The sequence below is a fragment of the Salvelinus alpinus genome, chromosome 25 (assembly GCF_045679555.1).
Source record: "Salvelinus alpinus chromosome 25, SLU_Salpinus.1, whole genome shotgun sequence".
NCBI lineage: Eukaryota > Metazoa > Chordata > Actinopteri > Salmoniformes > Salmonidae > Salvelinus > Salvelinus alpinus.
Genome location: NC_092110.1, coordinates 8369538 through 8392518, shown reverse-complemented (window position 1 = coordinate 8392518; position 22981 = coordinate 8369538). Strand labels below are relative to the sequence as shown.

The 22981-nt window shown below is 44.4% G+C and overlaps 1 protein-coding gene across 3 annotated transcripts in view; it reads left to right on the top strand.

Annotated features, from left to right (window-relative positions):
- LOC139553286 (actin-histidine N-methyltransferase-like) overlaps nt 1–22981 on the top strand; it is a 55352-nt gene that overhangs the window by 16753 nt on the left and 15618 nt on the right. For all 3 annotated transcript variants that reach the window (XM_071365460.1, XM_071365458.1, XM_071365459.1), the window contains exons 5-6: nt 1326–1398; nt 8483–8739. In XM_071365460.1, coding sequence (XP_071221561.1) covers nt 1326–1398; nt 8483–8739 — 330 coding nt within the window. The remainder of the gene's footprint in view (nt 1–1325; nt 1399–8482; nt 8740–22981) is intronic.

The following is a 22981-nucleotide window of genomic DNA, read 5'->3' as shown; positions in this document are numbered from 1 at the left end:
GTTCGGTCCCTGGATGGGAGAACAGATGCTGCTGGAAGTATAGCGCCAGTAGGAGGCACTCTTTCCTCTGGTCCCCCAAAAATGATATCCCAATGCCTCAGGGTAGTGATTGGGGACACTGCCCTGTGTAAAGTGCTCTCTTTTGGATGGGATGTTAAATGCCTGGCTCTCAGTGCTAAAGATCCCATGGCACTTATTGTAAGAGTAGGGATGTTAACCCCGGTGTCCTGGCTAAATTCCTAATCTGGCCCTCATACCGTCGTGGCCTCCTAATCATCCCCAGCTTCCAATTGGCTCATTCATTTCCCCCGTCCTCTCCCCTGTAACTATTCCCCGGGTCGTTGCTGTAAATGAGAATGTGTTCTCAGTCAACGTACCTGGTAAAATAAGGGTTAAAACAAAATATAATATGCTAATTTCACGGGGCTACAGATGACAATCCTTTCCATTTAGGACTTTTATTATTTTATTAGCAACTGCTACGAGAACATTATTTTATTGTACTCGTCCACAACATTTGCATAGAAGAAGTATTGACTTCATGAGGCAGAATGTGGGAACCAGACAGGAGGCGAGGGAGATGAAGTTAATGAGTTTTTTGTGGCGAGGGTGACGAAGTGAATTTATAACGTTTTTGGTGACAATCAGCTTTTGAAATCCACATATTTTGCCTTATGGTACTAGGGTAGTGAATTGACCTTGCTTCAGCTGTAAGCTAGCAAGGGAGTTAGCCTACAATTAAAGCTGGAAGATACCAGTATCGTCTTGCATTGTAAAAGTGTTCTAGCTTGTATCGACATTGTTTTGCGAACAGTAATGAACATTTTCAACATTCTATATGCCGTGTTGCATTATTTAAGTGTGTTCATTTCTCTGCAGCATGAGTGGGGAGGTTACGGCCCAGACGGCTTCAGCAAGGAATGAGTGGAGCAGGCACTTTGCTCTTTGTGCTATAAACAGCTGCGCTGATAGACAGACTTGGTCCTCTCAATCAAGTGAGATACATTTGAAAGAAGTACTGAACGTAGCAAAAATTCTAGCACCTAACTTTCTTTTGGGGGTATCGAAAAAGTACTGAAGTTTCAGTATGCCGTGCAACACTACAGGGCTCTGCCCTTTCTCTTCCCTTTTCTCTCTGTGAGTTGGTGGGAGTTTATTCAATGACGTAGCTAACACTCTTGAATGATTTTTTACTAAGTGTACAATGAATAATATTATTCAAATAAGCCTGGGGTGGACTAAAATCACGGGCCAAACTTTAGATTCATCCATGTAATTCAAGCATGGAAATCCACTGTCCATTCTGATAACGTTTGTTTCCTCAGGCAGAGGAGCTGTTTCTGTGGATCCCCAGGAAGATGCTGATGACTGTGGAATCGGCCAAGAACTCTGTCCTGGGTGAGTGACAACGTAAGCCCCGTAGAGGGCTGAGTGGTATACCGGATTTTACTATATAGCGGTATTGATACACAGACCGGTATTGGGTTTTTACTTTCACTTCTATAACAGTATTTCAATGTTTGGTATGTTTAAAGTGATACGCGCGTGTTATATACATTTTTCTAGTTTACTCAATTTGCTACTTGAGTCGTCTTTCTCCCTCCTCCTGCTACATGCTGTTTCCCACACCAAGCCATGCCCCCTGTCACTCAAGGAGAGCGCAGTTGCTCGACCACAGAGTCACAAGCAATGTTCCCTCTAAGCTGAGCGCGGGCATGCAGTAGCCTTGAGACTGCAGTGCAGCTCCCCCAGGACTGCACAGTAGAAATATCAGCTGACAGAGAGAAGCACGAGATTGAACTTCAGTCAACTTTCTAGAGCAGTGGAAGATCTCCAAGGCATTCCTAGTCGATCGCCAAACATTTCTGAAAAATCCCAACGATAAAGACTATTTTTTTTTATTCATCTCGGGCTGTTGGCGGTAGGTGCACCCGATTCAGCTGCGCTGGGTAGGCAGACTTGCCATTTTGAACCATTTCACGTGTCTGAAGGTACAAACTATGCCTTCCCGGCAGGCCCGGAGAGCAAATCGAGTGCACTATATGCCCACCGCTGGCCAATCGGATGGCTCAGATGACAGTAACGTAGCAGCCATAAAAATAAAATAAAGCTACAGCCAAGTTGATACTGTGAGGTTTCAAAACATTTAAAACCACGACTAGAGACTGTCAATGAATACAGCAAAGAGCTGCTGTTTTTATGAGTGAGTTCATGTTTAAGTTCTTACTCATCACTGTCAACACTTCCTATTCAACACTTTTCTGAGCCATAAAATGCGCGTTCTTCCTATTTCCACTCAGTGCTACTACAAGCAGTGCAGCAGTAATGAATGAGTAGGACAGTCTATCTATAGACTTGCGTTGTTATTATTAGGCTTGACTTTTATTAAAATCAAGGAATATTTCACTTTCTCTGTTCATAGGAGTAACAACATTAATTTGTGCATGAAGCAGAAATAATGCGGTGCGACTTGGAGTTTTGCAATCAGCTGGAAGACTGTGTCCCTATTTGGTGAGTGTCAGTGGAGGAAAGGGAGAGCGGAGAGAATTTGAGATGCTCAGTCTGCTGCTCTCTCCGCTGTCTCACTTTGTCTCAAAGTGATCTTGACTGAGAAAAGGTTGGTGACCACTGTTAACACATCAACGTTTCCCTTTACTGTGGCAATTGTGATAAAATCAACACAATATTAGCCACTTTCAATGCAACATACCGAAACAAAACAAACTATGCAAGAGATTTTGTTGTAGGCAGAACAGATCGGAGTAGGATTCTATTGCATTGACATGTACGACTCAGCCTGTACTCTACACAGACCAGTGTGTAACCAATCAGAGCTGCAGTTGGCCAATATGCAAATAGCCTATTGCCATATATGGACCTGTGCCATTTACTTTGAACTGGACTGTGTTTACAGCATGAACGGTCGTGAGTAGATACGCTTGTTTTGAGATCTAAGCGAGAGCTGCATGTAGCCACGTGTACATTTTGTTCATATCCTTTGCTAGTTAGTGAGTTGTTAGCCCAGTTATAGATGATTTGTAGTCAGCAATAGGGGAGAGACTGCTTCTTACAAGAGCGCAAAGCTTTGAAAGCGAGTCTGATAAAGAGCTATTTTTGTCTTAAATGGGCAGTGTTGTGTTTTGAGACAGGCTTGTAGCCAATAGGCAGAGGGTAACATAATTTGTCTGATTCTCTGTAGTAATGGTATTGGAATAATAATGCATTTTTATTTTGTAAAGTGGTTTCTTGCATCAAACACATTTTCAGTCACCACCTTGTCTGAATGACAAGTGTATAAACAGGTTAATGTCAAGCCCTACATGTTTTTCCCCCCAAAGGTTTTATGGAATGTAGGCCTAGATTGAACACCACACAATGGCTGTTACAGTAGGCTGAAAGATAGAACAGCTATTTCCATGTTAATATTTGATGGGATGCGTTTAATTTTTATTTTATTTTTAAATGGTAGGCCTACATTATTTACATTTACATTTAAGTCATTTAGCAGACGCTCTTATCCAGAGCGACTTACAAATTGGTGCATTCACCTTATGATATCCAGTGGAACAACCACTTTACAATAGTGCATCTAACTCTTTTAAGGGGGGGGGGGGGGGTTAGAAGGATTACTTTATCCTATCCTAGGTATTCCTTAAAGAGGTGGGGTTTCAGGTGTCTCCGGAAGGTGGTGATTGACTCCGCTGACCTGGCGTCGTGAGGGAGTTTGTTCCACCATTGGGGTGCCAGAGCAGCGAACAGTTTTGACTGGGCTGAGCGGGAACTGTACTTCCTCAGAGGTAGGGAGGCGAGCAGGCCAGAGGTGGATGAACGCAGTGCCCTTGTTTGGGTGTAGGGCCTGATCAGAGCCTGAAGGTACGGGGGTGCCGTTCCCCTCACAGCTCCGTAGGCAAGCACCATGGTCTTGTAGCGGATGCGAGCTTCAACTGGAAGCCAGTGGAGAGAGCGGAGGAGCGGGGTGACGTGAGAGAACTTGGGAAAGTTGAACACCAGACGGGCTGCGGCGTTCTGGATGAGTTGTAGGGGTTTAATGGCACAGGCAGGGAGCCCAGCCAACAGCGAGTTGCAGTAATCCAGACGGGAGATGACAAGTGCCTGGATTAGGACCTGCGCCGCTTCCTGCGTGAGGCAGGGTCGTACTCTGCGAATGTTGTAGAGCATGAACCTACAGGAACGGGTCACCGCCTTGATGTTAGTTGAGAACGACAGGGTGTTGTCCAGGATCACGCCAAGGTTCTTAGCACTCTGGGAGGAGGACACAATGGAGTTGTCAACCGTGATGGCGAGATCATGGAACGGGCAGTCCTTCCCCGGGAGGAAGAGCAGCTCCGTCTTGCCGAGGTTCAGCTTGAGGTGGTGATCCGTCATCCACACTGATATGTCTGCCAGACATGCAGAGATGCGATTCACCACCTGGTTATCAGAGGGGGGAAAGGAGAAGATTAATTGTGTGTCGTCTGCATAGCAATGATAGGAGAGACCATGTGAGGATATGACAGAGCCAAGTGACTTGGTGTATAGCGAGAATAGGAGAGGGCCTAGAACAGAGCCCTGGGGGACACCAGTGGTGAGAGCACGTGGTGCGGAGACAGATTCTCGCCACGCCACCTGGTAGGAGCGACCTGTCAGGTAGGACGCAATCCAAGCGTGGGCCGCGCCGGAGATGCCCAGCTCGGAGAGGGTGGAGAGGAGGATCTGATGGTTCACAGTATCAAAGGCAGCCGATAGGTCTAGAAGGATGAGAGCAGAGGAGAGAGAGTTAGCTTTAGCAGTGCGGAGCGCCTCCGTGACACAGAGTCATTTGATTATGATCAAATAGCCACAGTATCCTACTTGGCCACTGTTAAAACTAACTTTTAAAATTGGTACAGCCTTAGTGTTCACAGTAAAATGAGTGCTGGAAGTTGCGCAGATTTTTCACAAAGTTAAAGTTTGTGCAGACCTGAAATTGTTCAATGCTGGAAAACATTACATGGAACGTTGGTCACAAGCACTTTCTTGCCATTCATTCTGCAGTCTGCATGGTCCGATTGATGCAACAAGATGTTGCTGACATGCTGCTTTCCAAAAGCATTCTATAATTAAACTATTCGTTTGTGTATCTTACTTACTGTCTGCGGCTAAAATAAATCTTGTTAGCTGCTAATCACTGGTTAGCTGGCTAGCTAGCTTGCTAGTAGCTTGCTAAATGTACTAAGTCAGAGCAAACGTTTGCCTGAGGACTCAAACTGAATTATTCCGCTGCTCTATCGTTCACCACATACCTCAGTCAGACTGCCACCATTGAAGTTGTTTGTGGTGACATTAAAATGAGGGGTGTTGTACAGAACAGTCTTCAGTGATTGGTTCATCTCTGTTTCTGCAACGGTGTCTTCTAAATCAGAGAGGAATAGACGAAGCATCAATATGTTAGCTAGCTACATTAGGTAATAAAACGTGTAATGTAAACTCTAATTAGGGTCACCTGGAAACACTGACACTTGGTTCCTACCCTGTCAAAAGTTCCTCCCTGACTTACTAATTCACTGTCATGTTAAACAATATTCCAACTATAGAATTAGAATAATAATTTTATTTCCATGATTCCAATAGTTCACCAATTAATTAGGCCTAGATATTTGGCCCATATCATGCAGCCCTGCATGGCACAGTGTGGACATAACACAAGTGCAGGAAATGCAGAGAATTAATTTTGGATCCACCCTAAGGTCATGAACTGCTCATAAAGCGTATTTAGAACTTTTATTAAAAAAAAAATAATAATAATAAAAAATAAATAAATATATATATATGAAAAATATTGAGATATTATATTTTGACCATATCACCCAGCCCTAGGCCCATATACTGTGTTTTTGCCCATAATGTGTAAGTTCAGTTAAATACAGACAAGCTGGACATCTGTCTATTTGTTGGTGGAAGAACTATTGCACGTGGAGAAAATAAAGATCCTACCTTTAAAAAAACATGATGATGGCGCCGGAGAAGATGGCTGCCGTTTTAGTCTCCTAACCAATTGTGTGTTTTTTTCCCCCCCGCGTTATTTGAAACTTATTTTGTACATAATGTTTCTGCCGCTGTCTCTTATGACCGAAAAGAGCTTCTAGATATCAGGACAGCGATTACTCACTTCGTACTGGACAAAAGATTTTTTCTTTAATCAAGTCGGACGTGAAGGATTTACTTCAGACACCCGACCTGGCCCACATCCCCATCATTGGCAGGAGACAGATATATCGGTGACGTAGGTCTGGGTGCCTTGTAAGGATCCGGCGGCGAGTGGGTTATCTGCCTCTACCATCAGTCCTATTAGCCAATGCACAATCATTGGAAAACAAAATACACGAGCTACGATCACGAATATCCTATTAACGGGACATTAACTGTAATACCTTATGTTTCACCGAGTCGTGGCTGAACGACGACATGATTAGCATACAGCTGGCGGGGTTTACGCCCACAAGCCTTCCATGTGAGCTAAATTACTTCTATGCTCGCTTCGAGGCAAGCAACACTGAAACATGCATGAGAGCATCAGCTGTTCCGGATGACTGTGTGATCACACTCTCCGTAGCCGATGTGAGTAAGACCTTTTAAACAGGTCAACATTGACAAGGCTGCATTCACAAGGCCAGACGGATTACCAGGACGTGTATTCCGAGCTTGCGCTGACCAACTGGCAAGTGTCTTCACTGACATTTTCAACTTGTCCCTGACCGAGTCTGTAATACCAACATGTTTCAAGCAGACCACCATAGTCCCTGTGCCCAAGAACTGACTACCGACCCGTAGCACACACGTCTGTAGCCATGAAGTGCTTTGAAAGGCTGGTCATGGCGCACATCAACACCATTATCCCAGAAGCCCTAGACCCACTCCAATTTGCATACCGCCCCAACAGATCCACAGATGATGCAATCTCTATTGCACTCCATACTGCCCTTTCCCTCCTGGACAAAAGGAACACCTACGTGAGAATACTATTCATTGACTACAGCTCAGTGTTCAAATCCATAGGGCCCTCAAAGCTCATCACTAAGCTAAGGACCCTGGGACTAAACGCCTCCCTCTGCAACTAGATCCTGGACTTCCTGACAGGCCGCCCCCAGGTGGTAAGGGTAGGTAACAACACATCTGCCACGCTGATCCTCAACACGGGAGCTCCTCAGGGGTGCGTGCTCAGTCCCCTCCAGTACTCCCTGTTCACTCATGACTGCATGGCCAGACACGACTCCCAACACCATCAATACGTTTACCTGACGACACAACAGTGGTATGCCTGATCACCGACAACGATGAGAGCCTATAGGGAGGAGGTCAGAGACCTGGCAGTGTGGTGCCAGGATAACAATCTTTCCCTCAACGTGATTAAGACAAAGGAGATGATTGTGGAATACAGGAAAAGGAGGACCGAGCACACCCCCATTCACATCGACGGGGCTGTAGTGGAGCAGGTTGAGAGCTTCAAGTTCCTTGGTGTCCACATCACCAACAAACTAACATGGTCCAAACACACCAAGACAGTCGTGAAGAGGGCACGACAACACCTATTCTCCCTCAGGAGAAGATTTGGCATGGGTCCTCAGATCCTCAAAGTTCTACAGCTGCACCATCGAGAGCATCCTGACTGGTTGCGTTACTGCCTGGTATGGCAACTACTCAGCATCTGATCGCAAGGCATTAGAGAGGGTGGTGCGTATGACCCAGTAGCTCACTGGGGCCAAGCTTCCTGCCATCCAGGTCCTCTATAGATGGTGTCAGAGGAAGGCCCTAAAAATTGTCTAAGACACCAAATTGTCCAGCCACCCTAGTCATAGACTGTTCTCTCTGCTACCGCACGGAAAACGGTACCGGAGCGCCAAGTCTAGGTCCAAAACGCTTCTTAACAGCTTATACCTTCCAAGCCATAAGACTCCTGAACAGCTAATCAAATGGCTACCCGGACTATTTGCATTGTCCCCCCCCCCCTCTGTTACGCTGCTGCTACTCTCAGTTTGTTTTCTATGCTTGGTCACTTTAACTCTACCTACATGTACATATTACCTTGACTAACCTGTGCCCCAGCACATTGTACCGGTACCCCCTGTATATAGCCTTGCTACTGTTATTTTACTGCTGCTACTTTAATTATTTGTTATTTACATTTTTACTCATCTATTTTATTTTTATTTTTTTACTTTACTTATTTTTCTTAACTGCATTGTTGGTTAAGGGCTTGTAAGAAAGCATTTCACTGTAAGGTCTACACCTGTTGTATTCGGCGCATGTGACAAATAACGTTTGATTTGACAACAAGGCTTTGAGCTCTGACATTTGAAACCCCTTGTGCTTTGTCCTCCCCTAGGGTTCACGCATACACCTCTATACACACACACACACACACACACACACACACACACACACACACACACACACACACACACACACACTGTTCTGTATGTAAATTCTCCTCTCTCCCTCCCAGGTCCCCTGTACAGCCAGGACCGTATTCTCCAGGCCATGGGTAATGTGACCCTGGCCCTCCACCTGCTGTGTGAGCGGGCTGACCCCTCCTCCCCCTGGCTGCCCTACATCAAGACCCTCCCCTGGGACTACGACACCCCTCTCTATTACGAGGAGGAAGAAGTACGCCACCTGCTGTCAACTCAGGCCATCCAGGACGTCCTCAGCCAGTACAAGAACACCGCTCGGCAGTACGCGTACTTCTACAAAGTCATCCAGGTGAATGGCAGATGGGTATTCACGCTCGCTCGCTCACTTGTACTCTCTCACACTCACTCACTCCTGCTCTCTCATACTCAGTCGCTTGCTTTTCACACACCAGGGCTTCCGTTAGCCGGTAAGGTTTTGGTCCGATCCCCAAAAATTAGCCTGGGAGATGCAGAAAAATCCCGTTGCAAAATAATGCTTTTAGCCTATTCATTGATGGACATACATTTACATTTGACTGGCCATGCTTATTGGTCAAGGTGTATCGGTTAATTTGCCTAATTTAGTGGAATTAAATTGGCTCGTGTGTATTTTTGTAAGTCGTTATGCTTATCACACGCGCACAGCGTACAGAGCCTAAGAGAGGAAAACCTGTCAGACAGCGCGTGAGTTGCTGCTACAACTTTTCAAACGGCTCATTCGTTGCTGCCGGAGTGAAACGTGCTTTTAATAAGCTCAACCATTGCTTAACAGTTGTAAATGCAGTTGTGTGTTAACAGTTTTGATGGCCACGATTTTAAAAAGAGCAAAACATTTTTTTCTTTCTCAGGTGGTAATTGAAGTGCGCTTCCCTTTTACCATTCAAATGCATTAGTTAACGGTAGGCAGGCTGCAGCACGTTACACATATTGATGGGCGTGAGTAATCAAGTACTCAAACTGATGTTAAAACTCTATTTAACCAGAGAGCTTTTTTTTTTTTCAAATACTGGAAAACTGTTTGGTGAAAATGTTGTCTTGAAGACGACGTTATTTTGCTTTGACTCTAGTGTTCCATTTGTGCATTTGCGGGACACAACAAAAAATAAACCAAGCCAAGCATCACACAGTTTACGCATCACACAGTTCTGCCTCCTAAATCCCTTTCCCCTTCATCCCTCACTCAGTTGCTTTCCCGACTGCTTGCTCTACACATGCGTGCTGTGTGTGCCTATAGAAATAATTGCCTGTAAAAACGTATCGAACTGATGGGATACGCAAGCTCCATTCCTTGTCAAATGATGATAGTTTTATCACAAATTCAAAATGGACTGGTTGACTGAAGTAGGGAAATATGTGTTCCAGAAATGAGCTGCAGTTTTGGAATAAATGCGTAATTTTCTGCTTAGGCTACCTTGCGGTTGTCACTAGTTACGATACCCACAAAGTCAAAATTGGCTCTATAAAAATTCTTAAGCAAAAATGTGCTTTTTGGTTGTAATTTAAGGTTAGGCATAAGTTTAACAGTGTGGTTAAGGGTTAGGTTTAAAATCAGATTTTTAGATGCAAAATTGTAGAAACAAGCAGGGTTTATTACTTTGTGGCTGTGGTAACTTACCTCAGTGACGACCCTACTTTTGTTAACTGCAAGTGGCATTTAGAATTGGTTAGCCTAGGCTATTACCACACTGATAATATGCACAAATATTAGTTTGATAAAGACAGAGCGTATTTTCGTTGGTCATTAAGACCCGTCTCCTGCTCTGACAAACACCACTGTAGCTCAGCCACCTTCCACTGCAGATGTGGAAGGCTGACATAGGCGGATGTGGTGGATTGAGACGCAGCCCATGCATGAAAACAGATATCTCTAGCTTAAACTGACCTATTTTGGTGTGTCAAGACTTCAGGATCAAACAGATGCTTTGGCCATAATTCATCCCCATGCAGTGTTCAATGTAGAATTGTTAATCCGTATAGAACATTCCAAGAAACTGGCCTGATAAAGTAAATCGAACACCTGTCTATTGAAAAGACAGAGTTTGGTTGTAACCCTGAAAATGTCTTTCAACTTGCCGAATTGAGCCCCATTTCAAGTTATCTTTGAGAATAATTGTTCCAGACGTGAGATGCGAATCACTTCAGTGTTATATTACATGTTTTTTACTCTAAAATACAGTGCATTCAGAAGGTATTCAGACCCTTTCACTTTTTCCATATTTTGTTACTTTACAGCCTTATTCTAAAATTGAATGAATCATTTTTTAAACTCATCAATCTACTCACAATACCCCATAAGTATTCAGACCCTTTTCTATGAGACTCGAAATGGACCTCCTGTGCATCCTGTTTCCATTGATCATCCTTGATGTATCTACAACTTGATTGGAGTCCGCCTGTGGTAAATTCAAAAGACTGGACATGATTTGAAAAGGTACACGCCTGTCTATATAAGGTCCCACAGTTGACAGTGCATGTCAGAGCAAAAACCAAGCCATGAGGTTGAATCAATTGTCTGTAGAGATCCGAGAGAGGATTGTGTCGAGGCACAGATCTGGGGAAGGGTACCAAAACATTTCTGCAGCATTGAAGGTCCCCAAGAACACAGCGGCCTCCATCATTCTTAAAGTTAGTAAGTTATGAACCAACTCTTCCGAGAGCTGGCCGCCCAGCCAAACTGAGTAGTCATGGGAGAAGGGCCTTGGTCAGGGAGGTTCTTCTGTGGAGATGGGAGAAACTTCCAGAAGGACAACCATCTCTGCAGCGCTCCACCAATCAGGCCTTTGGTATGGTAGAGTGGCCAGACGGAAGCCACTCCTCAGTAAAAGGCACATGATAGCCTACTTGGAGTTTACCAAAAGGCACCTAAAGACTCTCAGACGATGAGAAACAAGATTCTCTGGTCTGATGAAACCAAGATTGAAATCTTTGGCCTGAATGCCAAGCGTCACGTCTGGAGGTAACCTGGCACCATCCCTACGGTGAAGCGTGGTGGCAGCATCATGCTGTGGGGATGTATTTCAGCGGCAGGGACTGGAGCAAAGTACAAAGAGTACAGGTGAAAATCTGCTCCAGAGCGCTCAGGACCTCAGACTGGAGCGAAGGTTCACCTTCCAACAGGTTAACGACTCTAAGCACACAGCCAAGACAACGCAGAGGAGTGGCTTCGGGACAAGTCTCTGAATGTTCTTGAGTGGCCCAGCCAGAGCCCGGACTTGAACCTGATCGAACATCTCTGGAGGGACCTGAAAATAGCTGTGCAGCAACGCTCCCCATCCAACCTGACAGAGCTTGAGAGGATCTGCAGAGAAGAATGGGAGAAACCACCCAAATACAGGTGTGCCAAGCTTGTAGCGTCATACCCAAGAAGACTCGAGACTGTAATCGCTGCCAAAGGTGCTTCAACAAAGTACTGAGAAAAGGGTCTGAATACTTATGTCAATGTGAGATTTCAGTTTTTTATTCGTATTAAATTTACAAATTATAACATATTTTTGCTTTGTCATTATGGGGTGTTTGTAGATTGAGGGGGGGGGACGATTTAGAATAAGGCTGTAACGTAGCAAAATGTAGAAAAAGTCCAGGGGTCTAAATACTTTCCCGAAGGCACTGTATATGAAGCCATTAGGATTGGTTATCTGCAATGGTTATGATAAATTATGCATTGTTGCGCACTGTTGGCATACAGTATATACAGAACAAAAATATAAACGCAACATGTGAAGTGTTGGTCCCATGTTTCATGAGCTGAAAAAAAAGATCCCAGAAATGTTCCATACGCACATAAAGCTTCTTTCTCCACATCTGGCTTCTTTACCTGCGGGATCGTATGAGACCAGCCACCCGGACAGCTGATGAAACTGCGTTTGCACAACAGAAAAATGTCTGCAAAAACTGCCTGAAACTGTCTTCGGGGAAGCTCATCTGCGTGCTTGTCCATCTCACCAGGGTCTTGACTTGACTGCAGTTCAGCCTGGTAACTGGCTTCAGTGAAGCTCATCTGCGTGCTTGTCCATCTCACCAGGGTCTTGACTTGACTGCAGTTCAGCCTGGTAACTGGCTTCAGTCGGCAAATGCTCACCTTCGATGGCCACTGGCACGCTGGAGAAGTGTGCTCTTCACGGATGAATCCTGGTTCCAACTGTACCGGGCAGACTGCATGTATGGTGTTGTGTGGGCGAGTGGTTTGTTGTTCACAACATTGAAATCAAGGTGCCCCATGGTGGTGGGGTTATGGTATGGGCAGGCATAAGCTACGGACAACGAACACAATTGCATTTTATCGATGGCAATTTGAATGCACAGAGATACTGTGACGAGATCCTGAGGCTCATTGTGTTTCCATTCATCCGCCGCCATCACCTCATGTTTCAGCATGATAATGCACGGCCCCATGTCGCAAGGATACGTACACAATTCCTGGAAGCTGAAAATTCCCCACTTCTTCCACGGCCTGCATACTCACCAGACATGTCACCCATGTTTGGGATGCTCTAAATCGACTGGTATGACAGCGTGTTCCAGTTCCCGCCAATATCCAGCGACTTCGCACAACCATTGAAGAGCCATTGTATTCCACAGGCCACAATCAACAGCCTGATCAACTCTATGCGAAGGAGATGCGTCGCACTGCGTGATGCAAATGGTGGTCACACCAGATACTGACTGGTTTTCTGATCCACGCACCTATTTTATTTTTTTAAGTTATCTGTGACCAACAGATGCATATCTTTATTCCTAGTCATGTGAAATCCATAGATTAGGGGCAAATTTATTTATTTCAATTGACAGATTTTCTTATGAACTGTAACTCTGTAAAATCTTTGAAGTTGTTGCATTTTGCGTTAATTTTTTTGTTCAGTGTAGAGAGATGCGCACTTTTTTCCAGTCCCACCCTTGTTTTAGAAATCTTTTTTTTTCTTAAGGCACAATCCTAGTCATATTAGCAACCCATGAAAGTTGTTGCATCTTTAGATCTCCCTTCTTTAAAAAAATTAAATAAAAAATCTGTCAGGTGAAACCGCAGGCATGTGCGGTGTGCTTTTGACAACGGTATTTTCCCACTAATTTCATTATGGAATGAACATTTAAGTGTGGGTTACTGCCTTGTGCACATTGCTGGCCTTATGATGTGAATAAATAATAATTTATAAATGTTTAGCTAAACGTTCTGTTCTGTTGCATCAGCCTCATTGCTTTAAAAAAAATGTACTGTAGCCTTCTGGTTGTTTGAATTTGAGGTCTATCGTGCCATCGGAATTGGCTATTTCTCACACAGAAGGACAAGCTGACCATTAGAATAGGTCAACTGTTCTACTATGGGGGATATTAGATTGACATAGGCTAGAGAATTTTTCGCTGTTCAATACTCGTCTTGTTGCCTGAGGAAAAGTAAATGTGGCATCTTCAAAGTGCAAATCGGAATTCGGTAAGGACGCACGCCGTTGCATCCTCGAGTTACATGTTCTGTTAAGATGAGTATCCATCATTTCATTTGTCATTCTGAGCCCTGTGGGTGGACACCCCAATGCATATGGGTCTGCTTCATTTCTCATAACTCGTTAAATTAAAATGCTGCTGGTCAAATGTCCAACGCAACATTTACCTAACGGAATCCGTGACACACACACACACACACACACACACACACACACACACACACACACACAGACTCAGGATTGCTAAAGAAAGTCCTATTCTAACTAGCTTTTCTATAGACTTCTACAAGGTCATCCCAGGTGAGTGGGAGTGCTCTGTCTATGCGTTGTCATTTGGGATAATCTAGTAAAAGTTGCGTTTCATTGCACCTACAACAAAGCTTTGTTCATGATCGCAACATTGCGCAACACTCCCATGACCCTGAGATTGCAACAACTTTTGAGCAGGAAGGAGGATGCAATACTGTCTGCCTGTACGGGCTTTGTACAACTTCTGCTGCTGACGTTGCAAAACATCTTGAAACGTATGTTGTGTGTAGACGGTCTCTTCTGTGTGTGTGTTTGCCGTGGGTAGACTGAGGAGTAAATTTGAAAAAGACACTTGGACTTTTCACATATTGTTTATAAACACTCTTCTCTTCTTTCTATCTAGGAAACAGTTAGGGCTGTGGCGGTCACAAAATGTCGTCAGCCGGTGAAGCAAATAACTGTCGGTCTCACGGTAATCGACAGTTAATTAACATAAACACATTTAGCATGTCCTGGCTTCCACACAGCCTACACGCCACTGATGCAGACCTTTGGAACATCTACATTTTAAAAAGTTTTAAAAAGCCATGTACCTGAACCTATACCAGCCTGAATAAAATTGAAAGGATTTTTTTTCTCCAATTGATTTGAGGGAGTGCGCACTTAACAAATAAATCGGTAATATATATGCTTAATTTAGAGTTAATGTAACTTTAGGTGTTCTACAAACGTTGAGCTATATGTTTAGATGTTAATACATTGTAAGGCTGCATGATGAGACTCATGATGATTTGAAAAAAAGTTGCTTGAAAGGCATGAGCTCTGCTTTGTTTTTTGCGCAGGCTGTACACACTTCAATAGTCTCTCATTCCCAATTTGACTTGATAATGCCTAGAATTTTATATAATTTTATGTAGCCGTAATGCACCCTAAAAAAAATCCATGCCTTTTGCGGCCAGTGGCTGTTGTGCCCTTCTCCCTGAATGCTCAGCACTCCGAATCATATCTCACTCACATGGCCCTCCATCACGTGATTGGGTCTTTCTCACAGGCTACAAGTGAAGACCGACACATCGGGGACGCAACCTTATCCAATTCGGAGGTGCATATTGAAGATATTGGAATAAATGTCCACATTTTGTTTTAGTCAGCCAACAAGATGAGTAGGCCTAACGAACAGCAAAAGCACTAGCCAATGTTAATCTACTGTTCCCCATAGTATAAAAGTCACCCTATTCTGTGCGAGAAATAAATATTCCAAACATAGTCTGGGACAGTTGTGGGATGCGATAGATCCCAAATTAACACAACCACTAGCATCAAAAATATTTTTTTCCCGCAATGTGTCTAATGCAACAGATCAGAACTTTTAGCTTACAATGTTGATAAACTATTAGGCCATTTCTTCACATAAGCGCAGCAAAGCGCAGATGGCAGTAGGCTATAAGCTGAAATGTTCCATTAGCAGAAAACACCATTATCAAAAGTGACCGCAAATGCAGTTATGCATGTAATGCTTTTACTATAAGGGTGCATTTTTATGGTGAAAATGATTTTTGTCAAACTCACGCGCTGCTTATGCATACCAGTTAAGCTCTACACACCTTGTAAAGCGGATTCATGTGCTTCATTTGAAGAAGTTATTTGGCCACTAGTTAATATTGTCACCCATCAGACTATTCTTGATTTAATCTTGTCTTTATGTATAAATAATATGTGGACCATTATCATGCACTTGTATCGAAACAGGGGCAGTGGGGGAAAAGACATGTCATCTATGCACTTAAATATTAAATGGAGGACAATTTTCACGTGGTTCATTTTCATGCCAGACAGGTAGGCTATACTCCTGTTGTAAATATAAGCGATGTGTTAGGACAGTTGAGAAATTAATATAATAGGCCTAGCCTATTTTGTATTTAACCTTTTATTTAACTAGGCAAGTCAGTTGAGAACAAATGACGGCCAAACCCGGACGACGCTGGGCCAATTGTAGGCCGCCCTGTGGGACTCACAATCACAGCCGGATGTGATGCAGCCTGGATTTGAACCAGTGGCTGTAGTGACACCTCTTGCACTGAGATGCAGTGCCTTAGACCGCTGCGCCACTCGGGAGCCCTGTAAGGTGCATGTTTTACACCCCCCCCCCCCAAAAAATGCATAATATGGATGTTAAAATTGCCTGTCCCAGTCACCTCCTATTTCTACAGGAAAGTAGAACATGCAAATACAACTCAAGACTCTTTAATTTGGTCTGTATTGCTTCAATAACATATCTTCATAACAGACACTGGGGGACAGCTGTGAGTGGCGAAACAAATTCTGTGAACTCTTTTCAGAAAGCCATGAAATGTGATTGACTGAAGCTATTTTGTAGCTGAAATTCTTTTAATTTCCTACTTAAACTTTTCAAGTAAAGCCTTAACTCATATCGACCTTAAGGATAATTATGAACATGGTTTAATTTGCAAATGACTAACTTTATTTGGGCATGCTCAGGTTAACTTTCCCACAGAATTATTTGTAATAATTCGGACTCTTTCTGTGATATATTTTTGTGCCAGGCAGTGTTCATGTGAACTTTAGAACCTTCAATTCAGATCCCAGTTCTTAGTGTCGGCAAAGTCACAGATCCAAAGCCTGGTATTGTAAGTTGACTTATTTCCTACAGAAAGAGTTATCGCTACAGCTGTATAACATTCACCTTGAAGCCAGGTACAGAGTAAATCTCTGTGCTGGGTTCGTTTTGGCTCTTGTTAAAAGTCAGTCAGGTCTCTCTCTGTCTGCCTCTCTCTCTTCTTTCCCGTCCTTCCATCTCTCTGTCCTTCCATCTCTGTCTTTGCACGTCCACCTGTCTGTCAGTGCGTGCCCGGCGAGAGGGATCGGGTTAGAAGAGGCTCCCAGCTGTAGGGAAATGAGGAGAGCAGCTTCAGAATCGACTCTTGCACCCAATTTCAGAGGACCTGATAAGCTGCTAATGACAGAGAGAGAGAGGGGCAGGCATGGGCGGTTCCTGTCCTGTATGACCATCGCATGACCAACAGGAGGAGCTGTTTCTTCTCCTAAAGCTCTTAGTCTGAACTGAAAACAGCTCCTGTGTGATTGGTGGATGCACTACTATTGCTGTTCACTATATGGTGTACGTCTTTTGGTCAAAGTAGTGACTATAGAGAATGCGGTGCCATTTGGGATACAGAGGGTGTTTGTGGGTGAGTACTGTAACATGTCATATATACAACACATTTATGATCTTTATTCACATTTTGGGGGGAGAGTCGGTGTCATTCACAACGTTCTCAAGCAACCTATGACTGAAATCTCCATATGAGCGGCATGATAACATATAGGCTTTATACTGTAGATATAAAATTCATAATGGTTGAATGGTCGCCTACTTTTCTTAGGGGTTAATACCAGTACCTCTACTCTCTATAGCGGTTAAGTTTCAACGGCCCAGTTTATCTGTAGACAGCTGTAGGTAGCTTCAGTGAGGAAGACGGAGAGACAATGTGATTACAGTTTTATTATGAAATAGAAGAAACGCAAGACAGATATTGTGATGCAAATCTCTCTCCCAGTATGCTAATTTAGTTATTAACTGACATGTTAAAATGAGGTATTCATTCCAGCTCTCCCTTTTGATCAAACCACTGAAGACTAGGTTTGCATCTCAAATGGCACCCTATTCCCTATATAGTGCATTAGAGCCATAGGGCGCTGGTCAATAGTAGTGCACTATGTAGGGTGACATTTGGCTCGTAGACTAGACAAGTCTCTTTAGGTTCTGTAGTCCCTTTCTTAGCAAAGGGATTGGAGGAGCAATAAAAAATAAAAATTCTCTAAATTATTTTCACTTTCTTTAGTTCGAGCGCTTTGTTTCTGTCATTAAATAAGTCAATTAGAGAAGAGGAAAAAACATTCACATTTCACATTACTGTCAAGATAAGACATCAATATGAAAAATTTGTCGTGGCAATAGTTAATGTTTGTCATTGTCTCTTGGCTGATCTGGACTGGTACGTTGACATGTTTTTGATGAAATGTTTCTTGGTTCTCAGTTGAAGGTGGGTGGCTCAAATCAAAAGTAGAATTGTATTTGTCACATGCGCCGAATACAACAGGTGTAGACCTTTTCGTGAAATGCTCACTTACAAGCCCTTAACCAACAGTGCAGTTTTAAGAAAAATAAGAGTTGAGATAATATTTACTGAATAAACTAAAGTAAAAAAACAAATGTCACACAATAAAATAACAATAACGAGGCTATATATACAGAGGGTACCTGTAGTGAGTCAATGTGCGGGGGTACATGTTAGTTCAGGTAATATGTACATGTAGATAGGGGTAAAGTCACTATGCATAGATGAACAGCGAGTAGCAGCAGCATAAAGCAGAGGGGGGGGGTCAATGCAAATAGTCTGGGTAACCATTTGATTAACTGTTCAGCAGTCTTATGGCTTGGGGGTAGAAGGTGTTAAGGAGCCTTTTGGACCTAGACATGGCTCTCCGGTACCGCTTGCCATGCGGTAGCAGAGAGAACAGTCTGACTAGGGCCATATGCACTACCCTCTGTAGCACCTTGCGGTCGGATGCCGAGTAGTTGCCATACCAGGCGGTGATGCAACCAGTCAGGATGCTCTCGATGGAGCAGCTGTAGAACTTTTTGAAGATCTGACGACCCAAGCCTAATCTTTTCAGTCTGCTGAGGGGGAATAGGTGTTGTCGTGCCCTCTTCACGACTGTCTTGGTGTGTTTGGACCATGTTAGTTTGTTGGTGATGTGGACACCAAGGAACTTGAAGCTCTCAACCTGCTCCACTACAGCCCCGTCGATGTGAATGGGGGTGTGCTCGGTCCTCCTTTTCCTGTAGTCCACGATCAGCTCCTTTGTCTTGATACACTGAGGGAGAGGTTGTTATCCTGGCACCACACTGCCAGGTCTCTGACCTCCTCCCTATAGGCTGTGTCATGTTTTGACTGAAAACTTTATGATGGTGTTCGAGTCATGCTTGGCCACGGAGTCGTGGGTGAACAGGGAGTACAGGAGGGGAATAAGCACACACCCTTGAGGGGTTCCTCGTGTTGAGGATCAGCGTGGGAGACATGTTGTTGTCTACCCTCACACCCTGGGGGCGGCCCGTCAGGAAGTCCTGGATCCAGTTGCAGAGGGAGGTGTTTAGTCCCAGGTTTCTTAGCTTAGTGATGAGCTTTGAGGGCACTATGGTGTTGAACTCTGAGCTGTAGTCAATGAACAGCATTCTCACGTAGGTGTTCCTTTTGTCCAGGAGGGAAAGGGCAGTGTGGAGTGCAATAGAGATTGCATCATCTTTTGATCTGTTGGTGCGGTCTGCAAATTGGAGTGGGTCTAGGGTTTCTGGCCTCTCAAAGCACTTCATGGCTAGAGACGTGAGTACTACGTGTTGGTAGTCATTTAGGTATGTTACCTTGGCTTTCTTGGGCACAGGGACTATGGTGGTCTGCTTGAAACATGTTGGTATTACAGACTCTGTCAGGGACAGGTTGAAAATGTCAGTGAAGACACTTGCCATTTGGTCAGTGCATGCACTGAGAAAACATCTTAGTTTTAGAATGTTAACCTGTTTAAAGGTGTTACTCACATCGGCTATTGAGACCATGATCACACAGTCGTCTGGAACAGCTGGTGCACGTATGCATGCTTCAGTGTTGCTTGCCTTGAAAAGCGCTTAGAAGTAATTTAGCTTGTCTGGTAGGCTCGTGTCACTGGGCAGCTCGTGGCTGGGTTTTCTTTTGTAGTCTGTAATGGTTTGCAAGCCCTGCCACATCTGACGAGTATTAGAGCCGGTGTAGTAGGATTCAATTTTAGTCCTGTATTGACGCATTGCCTGTTGGATGGTTCGTCGGAGTGCATAGTGGGATTTATTTTAAGCGTGTGGGTTAGTGTCCCACTCCTTGAAAGAGGCAGCTCTCTTTAGCTCAGTGGGGATGTTGCCTGTAATCCATGGCTTCTGGTTTGGGTATGTACGTATGGTCACTATGGGGACGACGTCATCGACACACTACTCAATGCCATCGGATGAATTCCGGAACATATTCCAGTCTGTACGAGCAAAACAGTACTGTAGCTTAGCAACTGCGTCATCAGACCACTTCCGTATTGAGTGAGTCACTGGTGCTTCCTGCTTTAATTTTTGCTTGTAAGCAGGAATCAGGAGGATAGAATTATGGTCAGATTTGCCAAATGGAGGGCTAGATTATGGTTTATTACTAGTCCTAATACCATTCATCATTCATTTAAGGCATGTCATTTTAAATATTTTCATTGTACTTCACATACTCCACGAAAGTAAACATTTCTTGGTCAGGGCTTATACATTTCACTCGTTAAGAATCTGGTGCAAACATTGAATTGAGTACTCGCCCTCATCCCTAGTTACCTTTTCCTCTCAATTGTTGCTTTCATGCATTTGACTGAATTAAGGAGAATAGTGATTTATAAAGTGGCTGCTATTTGACAGAAATGTTCTGTTTTGTGGTCTTGACAGCGGGAGTGTAGTCACTAGGAACCAAACAGAGGTAAACGGGACAAAAAGGGAGGGTCTTAACTGAATCTGACCAATAGAAACTCTAGTTTTCATTGCGAAATGATTTACGTTAGCAACAGTTTGGACTAAAGATTACACCCCTAGTCACCTCTCTATAAAGACAGTACCAACAATGACCGCAAGGTGGTAGTGGTGGGTTGTATACGGTGATATGAAGGTAAAATAGTAGGATGTAATACTGATGACATGAGCATAGTTATTTTCCCGCCCATGTTGTTATAATAATACTACATAGGTGTTATATACTGTTGCTAAAACCCAAAGACTGCAATACACAAACATCAGGAAACAAAACAACTGAAAACAAACAAGAAATGTAAATCACTCTAATTATGGTAAAATAACATGTGCGGGAACAGCAGCATCACTAGTATGTTATTCCTTTTGTGTGGTGACGGAGTTGTGCTGGAAGCCCAGACACCTCATGGCCCGTGGTGTTGAACAGTAAAAGTAAGGTGACGTGTAGAGATGTCTCCTCCTAACTTTGTGAACTCTCCTTCTCGGTTGGCTTGAGCTCTGTGTGGAAGGTGTGTCTGTGTCCTGGCCACATTTCCTCTCTTCTCCACTACGTCTCCTTTCACCTCATCCCCCTCTCCACACTCCCTCTTTCATTATTTTGTCATCTTCGCCGCACCTCTTCCTCCTTTCCCTCTCCTCTACTCCTCCTTCCCTCGCTCATCCCTCTTCTGCCCCCCTCCCCTCATTCCTCTCTCCTGTCCTCTGCTCAGGTTGGGGGCTGGTGTCAATGTAATGACTACTGTCAACGTCAGCCCCTCTCTCATCCCTCTCTCTGTTTTTCTAAAGCGGGCCGGCCGCAGATGACCGGGCTGGAAAATTAGCTTGTCGCATTGGCTTTGAATTGAATTGACCTGATTGTACCTTCCGTACATGTTGAGTGGCTTGGAGACGGACAAAAAAAAACAACCTCTTCTCTCCCTCCCTGTCCTGTCCAGTCCATCCCAGCCCCCCTTCCTTGAATTCCACACACACTGTCAGTCAGTCAGTTCTACATGTCTTTCTAAGTGAAGCATAGCAGAGTGCCTCTCCCTTCCAGTGGGGACTGTGTGTGTGTGTGTTTGTAGTTGTGTGTGCGGACCTCATAAGGTGACCTCTGTATGCAGCGAATGCAAAGTAACCTTGGAGCGTGTGTGTGTGTGTGTGGCGCGTGGTGTGATGAGAAATGGGTTAGTGTCCCGGTGGTGTCGTTTCCCTTCCTCTCTGAGGCGCTCCAGGTATCCATCTGTCTAACCTTCTCTCACTCTCTGACTAGTCAAATGAGAAAGATGGACACCCTCGCCGTGTGCGGTGCATCCCGCCGTCATACATTGCAACATGGCGGAAAAAAGGTTCATGAAGGTTATTTATTTACATTCACAATGGTCAGGATTTACCATTCTGGTAACTTTAATTTTGGACTAAGGCAAAAATCTACAAGGAAAATATCTGCTACATTTACTTCTGGTTTGATCCCAACCCCTTTGAAAGGCTGTACATGTAAATACACCGGTTGGCTCAGCGCCCGATCAATGTGTGCTTCTCCTCTTCCTCTCCTGCCCTTCCATGTCACGTCCACAGTCAGGCAGCAGACAGGGCCCAGCCTGGGATCAGGTATGGCTGCTGGGCTCGACGACGCCCCTCCTCTCCGCTAGGATCCATCCGCCAGCCTAGACTCTTATCTTTTAATGGATGTCGGAGCAGGACGAGGCTCAACACTGCTCCTCCACACCCGTACCTCTCAGTCACAACCAGGGTGGGGGAGGAAGAGGGAGCTGCTGGGGTATTATCCCATCACCGTGCCTCAATATTTGGGAACACCCTGTCAACCATCATCTGAGTGTCTAAGAGTTAAAGTAGAACCTTCTATTGAACTTAGGCTTATTTGAGGTACAGTGGGGGGGGGGGGGGGTTGGGTTGGACAGTGCGTGTCATGTGGCCCAGTGAGCGTGATTCTCCTCACTTTACTGTAGCGATGAATCAGTGTCACTGCAGGGCTGTCTCTATTATACGCAGCCATTCTGCCACGCCAGCCATCCGCCCAGTGGGAGAAAGATGATGTGACCGCTCTTACCTTAACACGCCTAGCCTGTGTATGTCAACTCCCTCAACACTCTCTATTATAATCAACGGAATACTACTTTGAAGAGACAGCTGGGTAAACAGGCCGATCAGCCAGACATGTTGTGTTAATGACCTACCACCACACATACGCCACGAGGTGGTTGTGTGTGTAACCGAGCGAGAGCCTTCGCTACAATGTCTTACTCTGGGTTTCCTACTGAACTCCA